The following is a 21,313-nucleotide window of genomic DNA, read 5'->3' on the forward strand; positions in this document are numbered from 1 at the left end:
GGAGTGGTTCTGCAGGCGGGGACCAGACCACTTCAGTTCCTATGCTTCCTGGCTGATGTTTTGGTCACTTTTGAATGCTGGCGGTGCTTTCACTCTAGTGGTAGCATGAGACCGAGTCTACAACCCACACAAGTGGGTCAGGTAGTACAGCTCATCCAGGATGGCACATCAATGCGAGATGTGGCAAGACTGTTTGCTGTGTCTGTCAGTGTAGTGTCCAGAGCATGGAGGCGCTACCAGGAGACAGGCCAGTACATCAGGAGACGTGGAGGCCGTAGGAGGGCAACAACCCAGCAGCAGGACCGCTACCACCTTTGTGCAAGGAGGAGCAGGGGAGCACTGCCAGAGCCCTGTAAAATGACCTCCAGCAGGCCACAAATGTGCATGTGTCTGCTCAAACGGTCAGAAACAGACTCCATGAGGGTGGTATGAGGGCCCGTCGTCCACAGGTGGAGGTTGTGCTTACAGCCCAACACCGTGCAGGACGTTTGGCATTTCCCAGAGAACACCAAGATTGGCAAATTCGCCACTGGCGCCCTGTGCTCTTCACAGATGAAAGCAGTTTCACACTGAGCACGTGACAGAGTCTGGAGACGCTGTGGAGACCGTTCTGCTGCCTGCAACATCCAGCACGACAGGTTTGGCGGTAGGTCAGTCATGGTGTGGGGTGGCATTTCTTTGGGGGGCCGCACAGCTCTCCATGTGCTTGCCAGATGTAGCCTGACTGCCATTAGGTACAGAGATGAGATCCTCAGACCCTTGAGACCATATGCTGGTGCGGTTGACCCTGGGTTCCTCCTAATGCAAGACCTCATGTGGCTGGAGTGTGTCAGCAGTTCCTGCAAGAGGAAGGCATTGATGCTATGGACTGGCCCGCCCGTTCCCCAGACCTGAATCCAATTGAGCACATTTGGCACATCATGTCTCGCTCCATCCACCAACGCACCACAGACTGTCCAGGAGTTGGCGGATGCTTTAGTCCAGGTCTGGGAGGAGATCCCTCAGGAGACCATCCGCCACCTCATCAGGAGCATGCCCATATGTTGTAGGGATGTCATACAGGCACGTGGAGGCCACACACACTACTGAACCTCATTTAGACTTGTTTTAAGGACATTACAAAGTTGGATCAGCCTGTAGTGTGGTTTTGCACTTTAATTTTGAGTGAGACTCCAAATCCAGACCTCCATGGGTTGATAAATTGATTTCCATTGATAATGTGTGATTTTGTTGTCAGCACATTCACCTATGTAAAGAAAAAAGTATTTAATAAGAATATTTCATTCAAGATCTAGGATTTGTTATTTTAGTGTTCCCTTTATTTTTTTGAGCAGTATAATATATATAAATAATACTTTTGTATTTTTATTAAAGTCCCACAGTTGACAGTGCATCTCAGAACAAAAAAACGAGCGACAAGGTGGAAGGAATTGTCTGTAGAGCTCAGACAGGATTTCTGCAGCATTGAATGACCAAGAACAGTGGCCTCCATCATTCTTAAAATGGAAGTTTGAAACCACCACGACTCCTAGAGTTGGCCTAACTGAGCAGTCAGGGGAGAAGGTTCTTGGTCAGGGAAGTCCCTAAGAACCTGATGGTCACTGACAGAGCTCCGGAGTTCCTCTGTGGAGATGGGAGTACATTCCAGAAGGACAACCATTTCTGCAGCACTCCACAAATCAGGCCTTCATGGTATTGTGGCCAGACGGAAGCCACTCCTCAGTAAAAGGCAAGACAGCCTGCTTGGAGTTTGCCAAAAGGCACCCATGGACTGTCAGACAATGAAAATAAAAATTCTCTGGTCAGATGAAACCAAAATGGAACTCCTTGGCCTAAATGCCAAGTGTCAGGTCTGGAAGAAACCTGGCAACATCTACACAATGAAGCACGGTGGTGGCAGCATCATGCTGTGGGGATGTCTTTCAGCAGCAGGGACTGGGAGACTAATCAGAATTGAGGGGGGGGGGGGGAATGAACAGAGCAAAGTACAGCGAGCTCTTTGATGAAGTCCTGAGCACTGTGGAACAGGTTATCAGACTGGGGCGAAGGTTCCTGCCAACAGGACAACGCGGGTGTGGCTTTGGGAAAGGTCCCCAAATATAGGTGTGCCAAGTTTGTAGCGCCATACCCAAGTAGACTTGAGGCTGTAGTCACTGCCATAATGTGCTTCAACAAGGTACGGAGTAAAGGGTCTGAAGTGTTTTTTATTTAACTAGGCAAGCACGTTTAAGAATTTCTTATTTATTACAATGACAACCGACTTACAGTACCAGTCAAAGGTTGACACTTAAAGGTCTTTCATTTTTACTCTTTCTACATTGTAGAATAACGGTTAAGAAATCAAAATTATGAAATAACACATGGAATCATGTAGTATCCCCCCCCCAAAAAAACTAAATAGATTTTATATTTGAGATTCTTCAAAGTAACTACCCTTTGCCTCGATGACAGCTTTGCACCCTCTTGGCATTCTCTCAACCAGCTTCATGAGATTGTCACCTGGAAATAATTAAAATGAACAGGTGTGCTTTGTTAAAAGTAAATTTGTGGAATTTTTCCTTAATGCGTATGAGCCAATTAGTTGTGTTATGACAAGGTAGGGGTGGTATAAAGAAGATAGGCCTATTTGGTAAAAGACCAAGTCCATATTTGAGCTGTGCTCGGCTTAATAATGTCTTAAAAGGATGGACTTAAGGTAAGTCAATCTGGAAAATTACACAAGAACTTTGAAAGTTTCTTCATGTAGTCACAAAAACCATCAAGTACTATGATGAAACTGGCTCTCATGAGGACCGCCACAGGACCCAGCATTACCTCTGCTGCAGAGGATAAGTTAATTAGTTACCAGCCTCAAATCAGCAATTAACTGCACCTCAGATTGTAGCCCAAATAAATGCTTCAGAGTTCAAGCAACAGACATCTCAACATCACCTGTTCAGAGGAGACTGTGCATCAGGCCTTCATGGTGGATTTGCTGCAAAGAAACCACTACTATAGGACACCAATAAGAAGACTTGCTTGGGCCAAGAAACACAAGCAATGGACATTAGACCAGTGGAAATCTGTCCTTTGGTCAGTGCAAATTAGAAATGTTTGGTTCCAACCACTGTCTTTATAAGACTCAGAGTAGGTTGAACGGATGTTCGCCACATGTGGTTCCCATCGTGACGCATGGAGGTGGTGGGCTTTCCTGGTGACACTGCCAGTGATTTTATTTAGAATTCAAGGCACACTTAAACAGCATGGATATCATAGCATTCTGCAGCGATACACCATCCCATCTAGTTTGCACTTAGTGGGACTATCATTTGTTTTTCAACGGGACAATGAACCAATACACCTCCAGTCTGTGTAATGTATATTTTACCAATAAGGAGAGTGATGAGTGCTGCATCAGATGACCTGGCCTCCACAATCACCCGACCTCAACCCGATTGAGTTTGGGATGAGTTGGACCCCAGAGTGGAGGAAGAGCAGCCAACAAGTGCTCAGCATATGTGGGAACTCCTTAAAAACAGTTGGAAACGCATTCCAGGTGACTACCTCGAAGCTGGTTAAATGTCGAGTGTGCAAAACTGTCAAGGCAAAGGGTGGCTACTTCAAAGAATCTCAAATATATTTTGATTTGTTTAACACTTTTTTTGGTTACTCCATGATTCCATACATCTTCACTATTATTCTGTAATGTAGAAAATAATAAATCAAAACCCTTGAATAGGTGTCCAAACTTGACTGGTACTGTATGTGAATGATCTTTTTTATTTATTTTTAAATACATTTGCATACATTTCTAAAGCTGTTATTGCAGTGTAGATTGATGACAAAAAAAACTAAAAAGTCAATTTTAGAATAAGACTAATGTAATAAAATGTGGGAAAAATCAAGAGGTCTGAATACAGCAGATCTCGTGCACGTTTGAAAGTAACTACATTGCGTCGGACTATGCAGAATCACAAATCACCTGGCATCCCAGGTTGATTGGATTTGGATTTGATCCCAAAAAAGCAAATAACTACTCCTAAATAAATACTTTCTCAAACAAATCTCCTTAAATGTACTGCTGTGCATTGGTTTGTGTGCATTTACCTCCAGGGGTAGCAAGCGGATGAGGGTGGCGAAGCACTGCGTGGCCATGAAACGGACACTGTCACTGGGGTCACTCATGCGGCCCAGCACCGGCACCACCAGCAGCACAATGTATGGCACGATGTCTACATCCAACTGCTCCATCACACCTGCGGGGGCCAAGGGGTCAAGGACAACAAACCACACGGCAATGACACCCACTTCTTTGGTGTCATGAGACCCATAGTGAACCCCGAACACTTCAGTTACATCAGGTCTTGCGTTCGATTCCCGCTGGGGTCACATTTACTTAAGTGTATGCACTCAATGTACTGTTAGTCACTTTCGATAAAAGTAGGGCCAAGACGATACCAGTGTCGCAATACTTTTTCCATAGCAAAAATGAATACAAAGCAAAACCCAAATCTTTGGTCCTTAAAAAAAAATAAGGGTGACTCGATAACAATGTTTGTTTCCAACAGAGCTCTCTTCCTAAAGAAGTTAACTCCACTTTGTGTTTTGTTTTCTTGCCACGATACTAACCAGAATCGCGATACTGGCATCTTCCCGGGCCTAGATAATATTCCAACCTTATTTGTAAAAAGTCATATTGGTAGGTTGCCCATACACGCAGTATGGGATCATGTCTAACTGCGTGACAGCGTATGAAAGATACAGGCCATGGCTTCGATGGCCCCCTCCTGCTTAGTGCTGTCCTCGATGCACCCCAGCCATGGAAGCACACGCTCCAGGAACAGGTGCATGGTCTCCATGGTAGCGATCTTACTGAGCACGCCCACGCAGCGCGCCGCCATGTGACGAACGGCCGTGTACGGATGCTGCAGACAGGTGAACAGGTGGGGCAGGTGCTCCAACAACTGAAATACACAGAGGGGGAGAAATGACCATCAAATCTAATTTTGTCACATACACATGGTTAGCAGATGCTATTGCGAGTGTAGCGAAATGCATTCCAAAAATCAGTTTGTCCGATGTTTCCATGTCAAAGTCCTCTGTCGAGCCAAAGCCATGTCGCTGGCCACCTGTTTTGTAGACCAATCTCTATGGCACAAATCTAAACACCACCACGTTATTTCCAGATACGGGTGTTCTCCACCATTCATTTGGGCTTGAGGCATATAGTTATAACTACACAGCAGATGCCAAGGGACGTGGACTCATCTTGAAAGACATTTTTGAGATCTGAAAAAAAGGTCTATAACTTCCCTTTTAATGAAGACAATAACTTTGATAATTCCATCTTCCACTGTGGTTTGGTGAATAGGGCTAGTTGGTGTTTCTACTGGGGAGATGTCGGCATGTTCTATTACCAGAGGTTTGAGCTCGGGGGCCATGGCCCCAGCAGTGACCTCCAGGACCTGCAGTGAGTTGACCAGATCCTGGGCCGCAGCATCCCCCTTCTCCATCCGGAGCTTCCAATCTACAACAAAGAGAAAAATACACTTCAATCTCTCGTCATTGATGATGCACACAAGAGTTATATGAAGACGCCCATCTAGAAGTGGATAGCGGGTAGTAAACAGCAGTACATCTGGGTCATTATGCACCAAATGGACTGAAACAGGGAAGGGCTACCTGTATTTGTCAATAAGAAATGATATTTTTCAGATTGCGTTTTGAAAGGTTTTCCTAGTGATCCCAATGAACAAGTCGCACTGGATAAGAATGCCATTTCAGCATACCGATGCCTTCGTTGTCCTCCACCACAGCCCTCAGAGGTCCCACCATGGACTCCCACAGGTAGGGCAGTGACCTTGTCAGCTCCTGGCCAAAGTGCCTGGCAATCGTCATCAGAGAGAACTCTGCGCCTCTTCTCTGGACGAGACAGGTTTTTTTATTCTGAAACAGTACAAATAAAATAAACAAACAGTCACAGGTAAAATGTTCAGGTAACCGTTCACACCCTCTTTCACCCACCTCATCAGTGTCTGTGGTGATGGTGCTGCCGGGGGGCAGTTCAGTGGTGGGTGTCTTGGCGGTTTTGGGGGTGGGGCCCCTTTTGCTGGTGATGGCAAATGCTGCCCTCTGGTGGCGGTACAGGGTGATGATGCCCTTGGTCTTATTGACCACGTGGTGCATGCATTCTTTCTCCGACATGCCAGCTAGGAATGGTAGAGAAAATAGCGAAGTGAGTAAGAGGGTTTTATGTAGTCACTCTTCTGGTTGCTTCCACCTCGTTAGGGTTTAATCTGGGTTGTGTTCATTTACTGAAACAGGATAGGACGACAATTAGTTTGTTCTAAAACCATTATTTGGTCAACAGCAATAGCCTACGCATCATGTCGACTCCTGTTATGAAAGTATCTGCCCTCCTCAGTTTCCACTCCTGTGTGAGCGAGCCACTCACTCCTCCCACTGTGCGAATGTGGGAGAGATGCAGTCAGGTAAGCACAAGCAATATGACCCTTGCTCAAAATGCAATTGAGGGAAAAATTGTTTTCAAACTACTCGTTCTACTTAATGAGAGGGGAGTCACAGATTTATTTTCTTGCCCCTCAACATTGAGTTCATGGTACCACTTTACAACAGGCGTAGTATGGTTTTGATGCGCGCACGGTGCAGTGTGCGCCATTGTCGCAGATTAGATCAACATCAAGTATCCTAGGCCTAGCACTGTTTTGTAGGACGTGAATTACTGATTGATTAAACAATTAGCCAACATGGCTATCGAGCAACAGGATCATAGAGTTAGCTAGCTTGTTAAAGTGCTTAGAGTTCACACTTCCTCAGGTGGTGAATAATATTACAGGGCTCCCCTTTGGTGGCACCTGCCCATGATTTGGTTGTATCATCTTATAAAGTCACTCGGAGTGCTTTATTAAAATGTGTAATATACGAGAGATGTTATTCAACAAATTAGTTATTTCAGGCATTTGGGCTGTTATATTTTACTGTTAAAATTGAGCTCCAGAAAATATTTAAAAAATAAAAATATATAGCTCGCCTGCATCTTTGTGCACAAATATCATAGGCCAATTTATCACCCGAGTAAGTGTAAACTCAAAACATCTAAATATAATAGCCACTGCTAGCAGCCATGTATTAATCTAACAGTAACTGTAAAGTCCCAAAAAACATTGCAGTTGTAGCCTCACGCCCAATGAGGCCTATGCAAAGCACCAATGCACATTTCGCATGTACTGCATCTTAAAACCATATCAAATATCTTGGTTGTGAAATATTAGAGCTTATAAATAAAACCAACAGAAAACCTCCTCTATTCAACTAAGTCAATTTGATTTTAAAAACATTACAATTCAGAAAAATTCTCTTCCTCCGCACCGGGAAAGGAGAGGCTCGCGTGAGTCAGCAGGCCCCAGAGAAAACAGCTACAGGTAGATGCTTTCATTACATAATCATAAGGATAATGTATTTTACCGATTGAACAAATGGTTTAAGAATAACAATCTGTACAATGGTACAGCGAAACCTGATCATTACAACAATTACACATACAGCATCAGTCAAAAGTTGACCAACTCATTCAAGGGTTTCTTTATATTTATCATTTTCTGCATTGTAGAATAGTGAAGACATCAAAACACCTGGAATCATGTAGTAACCAAAGTAATAAATCAATTGATATTTAATATTGTTGAAAGTAGCCACCCTTTGTGCAAAGCTATCATCAAGGCAAAGGGTGGCTACTTTGAAGAATCTCAAATATATTTAGATTTGTTTAACACTTTTGGTTACAAGATTCCATAGAATGTAGAAAATAGTAAAAAAAAGAAAAACCCTGGTATGCGTAGATGGCCAAACTTTGGCTGGTACTGTACATACATATATCGTGCATTTGGAAAAAGTATTCAGACCTGAACTTTCTCCACATTTCGTTACAGCCTGATTCTAAAGTGGATTAAATTGTTTTTTTTTCCACAACACACCCATAATGACAAAGCAAAAACTGGATTAGCCATTTTTAGCAGATTTCTGTACTACCGAATTCTCTAAAATTATGTTGGAGGCAGCATATGGTGGAGAAATTACCATTCAATTCTCTGGCAACAGCTCTGGTGGACATTCCTGCAGTCAGCATGCCAATTGCACACCCTCAACTTCAGACATCGCAATATGACCGTCTATATCACCCAGATCTACCATCCCATACCTTTAGCAGTCTCCTGAGTCGTGGACACCGGACAGGCCGAGGAGGGCGTGAGCAGGGGGTCCACGCAGACCGATGAACACAGGTTCTTGACGATCTTGGAATTGGGACATGGCTGCCTACCAGCACACTGCTGCAGCAGCTTCGCAATGAAGGAGGCGGCGTAGCCCTGCACCAGGGTATTCTCCTCCCGCTTAGCCGCCTCCATCAGAGGACGCACCACCGGGTTCAGCTTGTCTGGCAGCGCCTGCAAATTGGGATATGAGAAAACAAGTGCGTTGTTGGACTAGCTCAGTCGGTTTGTCCATTTGGTGCCTAATTAACACAAGACAGATTTACAAACGCGGTACATTCCAGTTTCCATATGATACCAAGAACATTTCCGTCAGTGTTTCCGTTACCCGGTATTAGTCGGCTTTTGTCAGTTAAGACAGCCAGAGGTCAATTGGTAATATAACCAAACTTGCAGGCAATTGTTTTATAAAGATCCCATATACCATTGAAACAAGTGGCCTTTCCCCCTCATTTTATTGGTTTTCAAAATCAACCTTCATTGTCCAGTAGCCAAAAGCACAATCCTTGTCATATTAGCAACCCACGCTACTCGTTGCATATTTAAAGATCCTTTAGAAAGAGGGGGATATTTCTGTCACATGAAACAAATTGTGTTTTCCCCGCGAATTGCATTATGTAATGAACATTTGCACGTAGCCTAATGCCTTGTGCACTTGTGTGAAGAAACTGTTTAGCAACATTAAGCTAAAACGTTCTGATCTGTTGCATGAGCCAAAGCTTTTCTTTAGCCTCGTTTTTGGGATGTACCATAGGCCTACTGGTTGTATGAATTTGGGATCCATCATCCCAAATGTCCCTTGTCACACTCTGCCAGGGCCCTTACCTCCTCCCTGTAGGCTGACGTCATTGATGGCAATCTGGCCTACTACTGTGTTGTCGTCTGCCAACTTGATTGAGTTGGAGGCGTGCGTGGCCACTCAGTCATGGGTGAACAGGGAGTACAGGGCTCAGTTGCACAGGGTGGGGTTTAGACTCAGGGCCCAGAGCTTAACGAGGAGCTTGGAGGGTACTATGGTGTTGAAGGCTGAGCAATAATCGATAAACATTCTAACGTAGGTATTCCTCAGATGGGATAGGGCAGTGTGCAGTGCAATGGCATCATCTGTGGATCTATTGGGGCTGTAAGAAAATGTAAGTGGGTCTAGGGTGTGTCATGACGTTGGCCTGGGGGTAGGTTTATGACAGTCATTATACCACTTACCCCCTTTCCCCCCACCCCTCTCTCGAACCTACTGATGTTACATTTGCAAAACCCTTGGTTAACAGAGATTCTGGGAACATCAGAAGGTGGGGGGAAATGAACTATATTCTGGTAAACCGACCAGTTGAACATATGCAGTGGTACTTAATGAATATGTCAGTTCGGTTGTCAACGAGGACATTCTCATCTATGATAAGATGACAAACTCTACAGTGGAAAGTCTACACAGTTATCAGATTCACATGGAATTGTTGTTCAATTTAATTGTTTGAATATGAAATTATTCGTGATGGGATGAAATGTAATTTTAGCTTCTAAAATGTAACATGGGTTTTCATAAGATAGGGCTCTGCTCAATCAGTGGCCCGCCCCTGTGAAGGGACATGGGCTATACAACTTTTCAAACACGCCCTCCTCTTCCTTCCTATATAAAGCCTTAACAATATAACGTCCTGTTCCGAGGATGACGCTCCAATGTCAGAATGGTTCAGATAATAACTACAGAACGAAGCCAACATCAGCGTGAGCTTTGGTTGCGAATGGTATGAACTTTGAACTCTTATTCACTACAGAAGTGATACCTCCTAGCCGTTGAGTTAGCAACAGCTGCTGCAAACGAGGGTTAGGAAGGAACAGAGAGTATCCCATCTGCCACACAACACCGTTACTACAACGTATTCAATTTACCAGCAGAGACACTAAGGACTCAGTTGGGCAACATGGCCTTCCATCTACCACCAACCTACCGAAGCGCAGCTCAGAGTAAATATTTATTGCATTTTCCTTTTCCAAATGGGCAGTCATTTAGAATGCATAAGATACTGTATTTACAATAGCACAGCTTTGCCCTTTGTTCCTCAGTCTTCCCGCTCCTTCACTCAAACCCAGCCCCTTTTCTTGTGTAACCAGCTGTCATCTGTTCCGCCTGCTAGGGACATTTTTCTTTATGACGTAATTTGTAATCAAGTTATGATTTAAAATGTGTAATTAGTTAGGTATTTAGTAAATAATACCCAATTTTGTATTGCTGATTCAACTTGTTAGCCAGGGTTCGTGCAGATAACCAAGAATGTACAACTTTCAGATGAGACTGAATTAAAAACAAATTATTATTTTCAATGACGGCCTAGGAACAGTGCCTTGTTCAGGGGCAGAACGACAGATTTTTACCCTGTCAACTCGGGGATATGATCTTGCAACCTTCCGGTTACTAGTCCAATGCTCTAACCACTAGTTTACCTGCTGCCTTCTATCCACAGTTTCTGGTTTGTGTAGGTCTTAGTCTCAGTGGGAACAACCCCTATACACCGCCTGATGAACTCAGTCACCGTGTACGTGTAAGCATCAATGTTATTCTCAGAGGCTACCCGGGAAACTTATCCCAGTCCGTGTGATCAAAATTATCTTGAAGCATGGTTTCCGATTGGTCAGACCCAGCGTTGCATAGACCTTGGCACATGTACTTCCTGTTTAAGTTTCTGCCTATAGGACAGGAGGAGCAAAATGGAGTTGATCTGATATGCCAAAGGGAGGTTAGGGGAGGGCCTTGTAGCCATCTCAAAAAATGGTGAATAGTAGGGATTTAGTGTTTTTCCTCAGCGAGTACTACATTCAATGTGTTGATATAACTTTGGTAGCATTTTCCTCAAATCTGCTTTGTTAAAATCCCCAGCTACAATAATGTGGCCTCAGGATGTGGTTTACAGTTTGCATAAAGTCCAGTGCAGTTCCTTGAGCGCCGTCGTGGTATCAGCTTGAGGGGGAATGTACGCGGCTGTGACTACAACCGAAGAAAATTATCTTGGGAGGTAATACAGTAGGCATTTGATTGGGAGGCATTCTAGATCGGGTGAACAAAAGACTTGAGTTTCTGTATGTTACCACAATCACACCATGAGTAGTTAATTATGAATCATACACTCCTGCCTTTTCTTCCCGGAGAGTTTTTTTTATTCCGGTCTGCACGATAAACGGAGACCCCAGCTCACTGTATGGACGGGGACTGTATATCCGTGAAACAAGAGTAAGTCCCTGATGTCTCTCTGGAAGGAGATCCAGCCCTGACCTCGTCTACTTTATTGTCCAGAGACTGAACATTAGCGAGTAATATACACGGAAGTGGTGGATGGTGTGCCCGCCTCCTGAGTCAGACTTGAAGTCCACTCCGAATATCTCTTCCCCGCAGCCTCTGGGATATATTCAAATTGCCCCGGGGGGGGTTATGAACAAAGGATTCAGTTCAGGAAAGTCGTATTCCTGGTCGTAATGCAGTTGAGTTACCATCGCTCTGATATACAGAAATTATTTCCAGCTGTATGTAACAAAACAAAAATATACTGCAAATTTGCTTAGGATCTGGAAGCAGAGCTTCCATGTCGGTTGGCGCCAACTGTATGGGGGGGGGGGGTTAGGCTAGTGAGTTTACTATGTGTTACTCAGCTTGTTGGCTGTGGAAAAGTAAATGCGGACAGTTATAACGAACGGCATGTGGGTTTCAAGTTTAGGGAAGCAAATTTTCACCATTATAATAAAGCATTCAATGCATCCCCGCATTTGCAGACGTATAAGAGTCAATTTAGGCTCATTTTAAAAAAGTTAGCAAAAAAAAACAAAAAAAACTGTTCAATGCAGTGTGTAGTGGCAGAGTAGGCAGGCTATTGCAAAGAAAAATATTGGCCTTTCATAAACACATTTCATGCAATTCCACAACATTTTATTTGACTGGAGACAGTGCCAGAATCTTTTAATACCAAACAATAATTTTAAAAAACAGGGTCGCCTACAAAAAGAGAAATCAATACAATGACAGCCATCTAACCTGGAGGAAATTATTGGTTAGTCTATGGCCTATGCTCTTCACTGGGCACTTTTCACTCAAGGTGAAAATGTTTTATAAAGAAAATTGGGAACCATTCCGCTTTCCAGACTTTCAGCGTGTTTGTATTTTAAATATTGCTACACACACGGCTGGGTCTCTGCTTTGCAAGGACAGTCGCAACGCAACAATAATCTGTGGTACTTGCTGCACGCTCTGGTCTATCAGTCTGCCTGACAGAAAAGGATAGCCAGCTGGATGTGTAGCAACCACGCTATCCTTGATTGATTTTAGAGCTGTAATTTAATGTATTTTTCGTTGCGCGGCCTTCCGACGAGACTACACGATTTAAAACAAAAAGCTAATGATCCTGTGGCCAAATCATGATTTATGCTGTAGTGTCCTATTGGGAATGAATGGGTTTATTTATCCCCTAGCCTTATGGACTCAATGCTTACGTATTCTAATATCTTCAAATTGCTCATCAGAATTGCTCAAAAATGACACTATTGCATGTTCTGTTAAGAGGAATTACCGTTAACTAAATGTGACTTCTGGCATTCGGAGCACTGTGGGTGGAAGCCCTAATCAGGTTGCACAACCAATGCATATGGATCCGGAAAATGTCTTAAAAAAGTCGAGTAAATTGAAAATGCTGCATGGTCAAATGTTCGGAAACCCTGATCTCTGTTTAATGCATACGGTATTGCTCATACCATCTACTGCATCTTGCCTATGCCGTTCTGTATCAACACTCATTCATATATACATATTCTTCATCCCTTTACACGTGTGTGTGTATATATATATATATATGGTAGTTGTGAAATTGTTAGGTTAGATTACTCGTTGGTTATTACTGCATTGTCGGAACTAGAAGCACAAGCATGTGTATGTGACAAATTTGATGTTGCCAGGTATCAGCAGTATTGATGACATGTGTCGACACAGTCATCCCTACCTGCAGGTTGACCACGGCGCAGGCGGTGAACATGTGGACTCGCAGGTGCAGCTGCTGCCACTCTACACTGGTCTCGCCCACCGTGGACTGGGCCTGCTGACGCTTGCCATCCAGTGGCTGAAACTGTTTGGACTTCATGTTCAGACCCACGGTGGACTCGGTGAAGATGGTGGTCACCTATAGAGGGAAGAGCAGAGGATGGAGAAGAGTAATAACAGTCATGGGTTTATCATCATTCTATAAAATAGAGTTTAGCCTCTATTAACCTCATTAGGGTCTATAGTTCTATTTTATTTAGAATGCTGGGGTTTAGGGAAATGGAACTGATGAAGTCTGATAGAGAAGGGACAGACTGAGGCAAATAAAATGAATCTCCTTAATCTTTCAAGAACAAAAATAGATAGTAAAATGTAATGACTCCAGAGTCCACCTTTGATGCTACATTTAATCTGTATTGAGAATGTGGCCAGTGAAGCAATAGACTTTGTGCAGTCGGAAAGTACTTAAACACCTTCCTTTTTCCACTTACATTACAGCCTTATTCCAAAATGGATTAAATTACTTTCCCTCAAACTACGCACAATGACAAAGCGGAAACAGGTTTATTTGTGCAAATGGATTATAAATAAAACAAGTACCTTTACATAAGTATTCAGGCCATTTGCTATAAGACTCAAAATTGAGCTCAGGTGCATCCTGTTTCGATCATCCTTGAGATGTTTCTACAACTTGGTGTCCACTTGTGGTAAATTCAATTGATTGGACAGGATTTGGAAAAGTACACACCTGTCTATATAAAAAGGGTCCCACAATTGACCGTGTATATCAGAGCAAATCCCAAGCCATGCGGGAGAAGGAATTGTCGGTAGAGCTGAGACAGATGTGTCAAGACACAGCTCTGGGGAATGGTACCAAAAAAAAACAAAAAAGTCTGCAGCATTGGAGGTCCCCAAGAACACATGCCTCCATTCTTAAATGGAAGAAGTTAGGAACCGCCAAGACTCGTCCAAGAGCTGGCCGCCCTGTCAAACTTAGCAATAGGGGGAGAAGGGCCTTGGTCAGGGAGGTGACCAAGAACAGGATGGTCACTGACCATGGGAGAACCGTCCAAAGGAATAGCTCTGCAGCCCTAAACCAATCAGGTCTTTATGGTAGAGTGGCCAGACGGAAGCCACTCCTCAGTAGAAAGGCATCTGACAGCCCGCTTGAAGTTTGCCAAAAGGCACCCAAAGACTAATCAGACCATGAGAAACAAGATTCTCTGGTCTGATTAAACCAAGATTGAACCCTTTGGCCTGAAGTTCCAAATTTCACGCCTTGAGGAATCCTGGCACCATCCCTACGGTGAATCGTGGTGGTGGCAGAATCATGCGGTGGGGATGGTTTTTCAGCAGCAAAGACTGGGTGACTAGTCACGATCGAGGCAAAGATACTTGATGAAAACCTGCTCAGGGACCTCAGACTGGGGCAAAAGTTCACCTTCCAACAGGACAATCTCCCTAAGCATTAGGCCAAGACAACGTAGAAGTGGCTTCGGGACAAGTCTCTGAATGTCCTTGAGTGGCCCAGCCAGAGCCTGGACATGAACCTGATCGAACATCTCCCGAGAGACCTGAATATAGCTGTGCAGCGACACTGCCGATCCAACCCGATGGAGCTTAAGAAGATCTGCAGAGAAGAATGGGAGAAACTCCCCAAATAGAGGTGTGCTAAGCTTGTAGTGTCATACCCAAGACGAGAGGCTGGAATTGCTGCGTCAAAGTAGAGTAAAGGGTCTGAATACTTTGGGAAATGTGATTGGTTACACAGCCTGCGGAATAGTGCTCAGATCACATGAAGAATTTGCGAGTCAGGTTTTGAAAAATGTATGTTATTCAAATTAAAAGCCCAATAAATACTTGCCTTTGTGCATGATAACTCCAAAATAAATGTCCCACATGCGGTTGAATGCACGTATAAATAACTGCACGAGGACAGACAGTTGAGCAAAAATGAGTTCAAGATAAAAGGATAGCCAATGAACGTAGTAGGGTGTTCCAGCAAGAGTATACATCGAAATATTTGAGGTATCAGTGAAAGCTGTGTGCAGAGAGCATCCCTGTCTTGAAAGACTACAACTTGTCCAGACAAAGCATGCAGAAAATGAAAAATGTTTCCCCTGTCAAGATGAACAGTGACACGGTGTGTTGAGGACATTGCAAAGAATATGGCACAGTTGAAAGACAAGGTAAAGGATTTCACCTATTTATCCTTGGCCCTGGATTAAAGCAGTGACGTGACACTGTACAGTTGTTGATAAGTCTTGCAAGGCATAACCCCAGATATTGAAATGAGATGCACAGGGAAATATTTATTGGTGGTTAATAAGTGTGTGGCAAAGCTGGGACTGAGTTTTGAAAAGTAATCCAGTGTGACTACTGATGGGTCCCACATTTGATGAGGGAAAAAAAAAATGTCAATTAGCTGAGCCCAGATCAGAAAAGTATTTTCCTGCATTGCATTATTCATTAGGTGTTCTGTAAATGTGATCTGAAAATGAGCCATGTTGTGGATACAGTCTAAAGCTGGACGAGACAGTTAGGTTCCGCAGATCTCCCCTACTACACAAACGTGAGATTGGGGAAGGTGCTTAAAAAGGGTGCGGGACCTGAAGTCTGAGATTGCAAAAACTCACAAATGAAAGGAAAATGTGAATTTCCCGCAACTGCAAGATAAAGAATGGTTGGCTGATTTTTCCTTCACCGTGGACATCCTGGCCCTCATGAATGAACTGAATTCCAAACTACAAGGTAAGGGCTTTATTGCACATCAGATGTACAGCCTTGTCAAAGCCACGAGAAAATTACTCCTCCTGACCCGCCAAGTAGAAGCCAACAATCTCACCCACCTTCTGACACTACTCGTCTGTTTCCTATCAGATGACCAGCGGGAGAAGTATTCAATTGCTACTGCGTGCTTTGAGAAAACGGTGAGTTCTCAGCACTGAGGATTTGGAAGTGTTAGAAAATGACATGCAGTTAGTTTCCTCTCCTTTCACCTTCAATGTGGATAATGCTCCCACTGACCTGCAACTTGAGCTCATCTTCAATTGGAGAACTATTCAAAACAATATCACTGATGAGGTTCTATGCATCTTGATGAACAAAACCTTCCAAAGATTAGGAGTCAGTCAAAAGATGTTTGGGTCAACCTATGTATATGGACATACATTTTCAGTGATGAAATAAGGCACTGATCATTTTCTACAGACTCACCTCTCAGAAATCCTGCGCATAGTGACATCAGAAACTAAACCAGACTTCACTGCTCTAGTCCTCACACTGATTGAGTAGTATAAATGTAATGTTGAGCTCTCGTGTTTTTGTGCATACACGATAACAAGTTCTGTCAGAGGTGCTGAACGCAGTGTATTTTTCCATCTGTGTTGTTCATTACATTTTTATAATGAAAATACCTACCAAAAAGAAAACATGGATGGGGTTTATTTCTGTGCATGTTAAAAACATAGAATATCTGGATGTGATTTACAGTAGATATCGGTCAGTCATACAGTGGGGCAAAAAAGTATTTAGTCAGCCACCAATTGTGCAAGTTCTCCCACTTAAAAAGATAAGGCCTGTAATTTTCATAGGTACACTTCAACTATGACAGACAAAATGAGAGAAAAAAATCCAGAAAATCATTGTAGGATTTTTAATGAATTTATTAGCAAATTATGGTGGAAAATAAATATTTGGTCAATAACAAAATTCTCAATACTTTGTTATATACCCTTTGTTGGCAATGACAGAGATCAAACGTTTTCTGTAAGTCTTCACAAGGTTTTCACACACTGTTGCTGGTCCCTGGCGGCATAGTGTGTTACTGATGGTAGGCTTTGTTACTTTGGTCCCCGCTCTCTGCAGGTCATTCACTAGGTCCCCCCGTGTGGTTCTGGGATTTTTTCTCACCGTTCTTGTGATCATTGACCCCACGGGGTGAGATCTTGCGCTGAGCCCCAGATCGAGGGAGATTATCAGTGGTCTTGTATGTCTTCCATTTCCTAATATTTGCTCCCACAGTTGATTTATTCAAACCAAGCTGCTTACCCATTGCAGATTCAGTCTTCCGAGCCTGGTGCAGGTCTACAATTTTGTTTCTGGTGTCCTTTGACAGCTCTTTGGTCTTGGCCATAGTGGAGTTTAGAGTGTGACTGTTTGAGGTTGTGGACAGGTGTCTTTTATACTGATAAGTTCAAACAGGTGCTATTAATACAGGTAACGAGTGGAGGACAGAGGAGCCTCTTAAAGAAGTTACAGGTCTGTGAGAGCCAGAAATCTTGCTTGTATTGTAGGTGACCAAATACTTATTTTCCACCATAATTTGCAAATAAATTAAAAATCCTACAATGTGATTCTGTTAAAAAAAAAAATTAAAAGTGTACCTATGATAAATTACAGGCCTCTTCTTTTTAAGTGGGAGAATTTACACAATTGGTGGCTGACTAAATACTTTTTTGCCCCACTGTACATGTCTAATCCTGTAATATGATTCTGGCCTGCGATGGCAAAAATATATTCTAATGTGGCCCTCCATGGAAAATAGTTGCCCAGTCCTACACATTAGCAAACATCTCTAAAGCACTGTTTTTGCCTTGTCATTATGGGTAGAGTAGATTGATGAGCAATATTATAAAAAAATTACATACATTTTATAATAAGGCTGTAACGTAACAAATGTGGAAAGACAAGGGGTCTGAATACTTCATGAATTGACTGTAACCAATGTGGTAGAAACATGGGAGTAAGCTTCACGAAAAATGGTTTTAAAAAAATGCCAGATCGATTGTCGGTCTGTACAGTAGGGGGCCGTTTGTTCACGTGGTGCGTTATAGAGACCACCCGCCCGCCGGTGGGCGGGGAAAGCCACTGTTTGGAGCGTCAGCCACGCAGGCTGCAGCAAGCTAGGCTGCACGGCTACGCCCACACCGGAGGCCACTCAGCCTTGTTAGGCTGCAACGCACCTGGGAAATTTAGGGTTCTGCTTTAGTTCAGCACGGGAGAGCTCCTAGCTGGACGCCGGAGGCTGATCTCTACAGATATTTGTTTGAAGCCCTGGACATTGTGTTCTCCACAGGAAGTAGTGACCGGACAACAATTGAAGCTGGTAAGCAGACCAACTCGTTCTTATTAAAGAGTTGATATATCTATAGGTTATACTCCCGCGTGTTTCGGACTTCTGTCATTGTTGCCATCCTACCAGCCGTGCCTAGCGAGTCGTTACAACATGTAGAATCTGTTTGCACTTGGATTGCAAATTACGCCAGACACTTGACAAACCTACTGGTCTGTCCATACCTTTAGGATTAGCAGTAACCTTCTCCTAGGCTAGGTTTGTTTTTGCTCCCAACCAGTAGAACAGGAACAGTGATAGTGAGAAAGGACCAGACAAGAATCAATATTATCACACTGCCATCTGCCTCTAACATGGTGTCATCACACCCTTATGACTCCGTGGCAGACAGGCACAGGGCCATGGCCTTCTAACCAGACAAGCGAACATGTCCCACAATGCACTAAAGTAACCTAATACAGAGTGCTCCTCTCAATCTAAATAGTGCCATTGTCAACTTTGCTAAAAGAGAGCACAAGGCGCCGCAGTTCTGTCCAATATAGTCATCCCCACTGAGCTTCAACTGAACCGTAGAGTTCTGCATTGGGTCGGATACCCACGGTTCCTGGCGGTTGACCTGCACAAAAACCAGCTGACTGATGATATGAAAGCATTTTTTCCCGTGGGTCGTCCCGCAGTTCAGAACTATACTGCAGGTCGGAAAACGTTTCAAAATCAAGATAACATTTTTACAAAACCCAGGAGCTGGTGTTGAGAATTCAAAATTATGCGAGCGGTGAGGAAGACACGGCCTAGGCTTCCAGCCACGTATGCAGCAGGGAAGGGTCTGTTCTGCGGTGCTGAGACATTCCTAATTCATCCATGTGCAGCGCTTATGTTTGCCCCCGCCACAGGATAAATTGTGTACAACACACTAGGAACACCTGCTCTTTCCATGAGACTGACCAGATGAATGCTATGATCCCTTATTGATGTCACATGTTAAATCTACTTCAATCAGCGTAGACAAAGGGGAGACTAGTTAAAGAATGATTTTTAAGCATCGAGACATGGATTGTGTATGTGTGCCATTCAGAGCAAGACATACATAAACATACATATAATTTTTTTTTAAATAGCTTTTTAAAAAGGGGTATGATAGTAAGTGCCAAGCGAGTCAAGAACTGCAACACACACACACACACGTTTCCCATGTGTATCAAGAGTAGTCCACCACCCAAAGGACATACCTTTCATTTCAGTGATTAGCAAGCTGTACACAGTGAAGAAACTGTATGAATGTAGACAGTGGTGTAAAGTACTTCATCTGTACGTTCCTATTTACATTGTTGAAAACTTACTTTTAGTCTACTAGATTCCTAAAGAAAATCTTACCCCATACATTTTGAATGTGCTGAGAGAAAGAGTACCATCTGGCCGTACTCCCAAGTACTTGTATGAGCTGACTACCTCAAGCTCTAAACCCGCAGAGGTAGTAGCCAGGCAAGTTATTTGACGGGTCACAAATCAGCTTTCGGGAACAATTCTATACGGGTGGGTTGTGGAGAAAAATCTGTCTTTATGTCTGGAATCGAAATGTATACTTTACAAAGATATATAAAAACGCAACAGATTTCTGACTTATAGTTCATGGGGCGGCAGCGTAGCCTAGTGGTTAGAGCGTTGGACTAGTAACCGGAAGGTTGCGAGTTCAAACCCCCGAGCTGACAAGGTACAAATCTGTCGTTCTGCCCCTGAACTGTTCCCAGGCAGTCATTGAAAATAAGAATGTTCTTAACTGACTTGCCTGGTTAAATAAAGGTAAAATTAAAATTAAATAAAATTAAATAAGGAAAATCAGTCAATTGAAATACATTTCATCGATTTCACATGACTGGGCTGGGGGTGCAGCCACTGGGGAGCCAGACCCAGCAACTCCGAATGAGTTTTCCCCCACAAAAAGGCTTCATCACACACACACCATTATTTTATAGAGTATTCTCACCAGTTCGCTGGCCTGGTCGATGGTGAAAACACTGCAGTTGAGGCGGTCGTGCACGTCGATCTGAGCGTCGGCCAGCAGGGAGATTAGCTGCTTACACTCGTTCTGCATGCGTGTGAAGGGAATGGCGATCTCGTCGTAGTACAGCTGCTCTGACAGGATGGCTAAGAGGCGAGGCTGGACCAAGGCTGACACCACCTGACACTCCTGAGGAGAGAAGTGGGGGGATTCTAGGTGTAATTTCACATTGGCCAGGACTCAATGAAACAGTTTGCGGATATACGGATGGATATATACAGTTGAAGTCAGAAGTTAACATGCACCTTATATTTAAACTCAGTTTCACAAAAATGCCTAGTCTTAGGTCAGTTAGAATCACCACTTAAGAATGTGAAGTGTCAGAATAATAGGAGTGAGTTATTTCACCACATTCCCAGTGGATCAGACGTTTACATACTCAGTATTTGGCAGCATTGCCATTACATTGTTTAACTTGGGTCAAACGTTTCAGGTAGCCTTCCACAAGCTACCCACAATACGTTGGGTGAATTTTGGCCCATTCCTCCTGACAGAGCTGGGGTAACTGAGTCAGGTTTGTAGGCCTCCTTGATCGCACACACTTTCAGTTCTGCCCACAACTTTCCTATAGGATTGAGGTCAGGGCTTTGTCATGGCCACTCCAATACCTCGACTGTTGTCCTTAAGCCATTTTGCCACAATTTGGAAGTATGCTTGGGGTCATTGTCCATTTGGAAGACCCATTTGCGACCAAGCTTTAACTTCCTGACTGATGTCTTGAGATGTTGCTTCAATATATCCACATATTTTTCCTTCCCTCATGATGCCATCTATTTTGTGAAGTGCACCAGTCCCGTCCGCAGCAATGCATCCCCACATGATGCTGCCACCCCTGTGCTTCACGGTTGGGATGGTGTTCTTCAGCTTGCAAGCATCCCCTTTTTCCTCCAAACATA

General features: G+C 43.6%; 1 protein-coding gene across 1 annotated transcript in view; it reads right to left on the reverse strand.

Annotated features, from left to right (window-relative positions):
* The window catches only part of btaf1 (BTAF1 RNA polymerase II, B-TFIID transcription factor-associated), a 64,092-nt gene that overhangs the window by 27,173 nt on the left and 15,606 nt on the right, over positions 1-21,313 (reverse strand). Inside the window, exons 20-27 of the mRNA XM_046353640.1 lie at positions 20,343-20,546; positions 13,247-13,423; positions 8,198-8,441; positions 6,004-6,188; positions 5,769-5,925; positions 5,397-5,506; positions 4,742-4,943; positions 4,087-4,235 (exon numbers count right to left, since the gene is read on the reverse strand). Of these exons, the coding sequence (XP_046209596.1) occupies positions 4,087-4,235; positions 4,742-4,943; positions 5,397-5,506; positions 5,769-5,925; positions 6,004-6,188; positions 8,198-8,441; positions 13,247-13,423; positions 20,343-20,546 (1,428 nt within the window). The remainder of the gene's footprint in view (positions 1-4,086; positions 4,236-4,741; positions 4,944-5,396; positions 5,507-5,768; positions 5,926-6,003; positions 6,189-8,197; positions 8,442-13,246; positions 13,424-20,342; positions 20,547-21,313) is intronic.

This window comes from Oncorhynchus gorbuscha, linkage group LG06, assembly GCF_021184085.1.
Source record: "Oncorhynchus gorbuscha isolate QuinsamMale2020 ecotype Even-year linkage group LG06, OgorEven_v1.0, whole genome shotgun sequence".
Classification (NCBI taxonomy): Eukaryota; Metazoa; Chordata; class Actinopteri; order Salmoniformes; family Salmonidae; genus Oncorhynchus; species Oncorhynchus gorbuscha.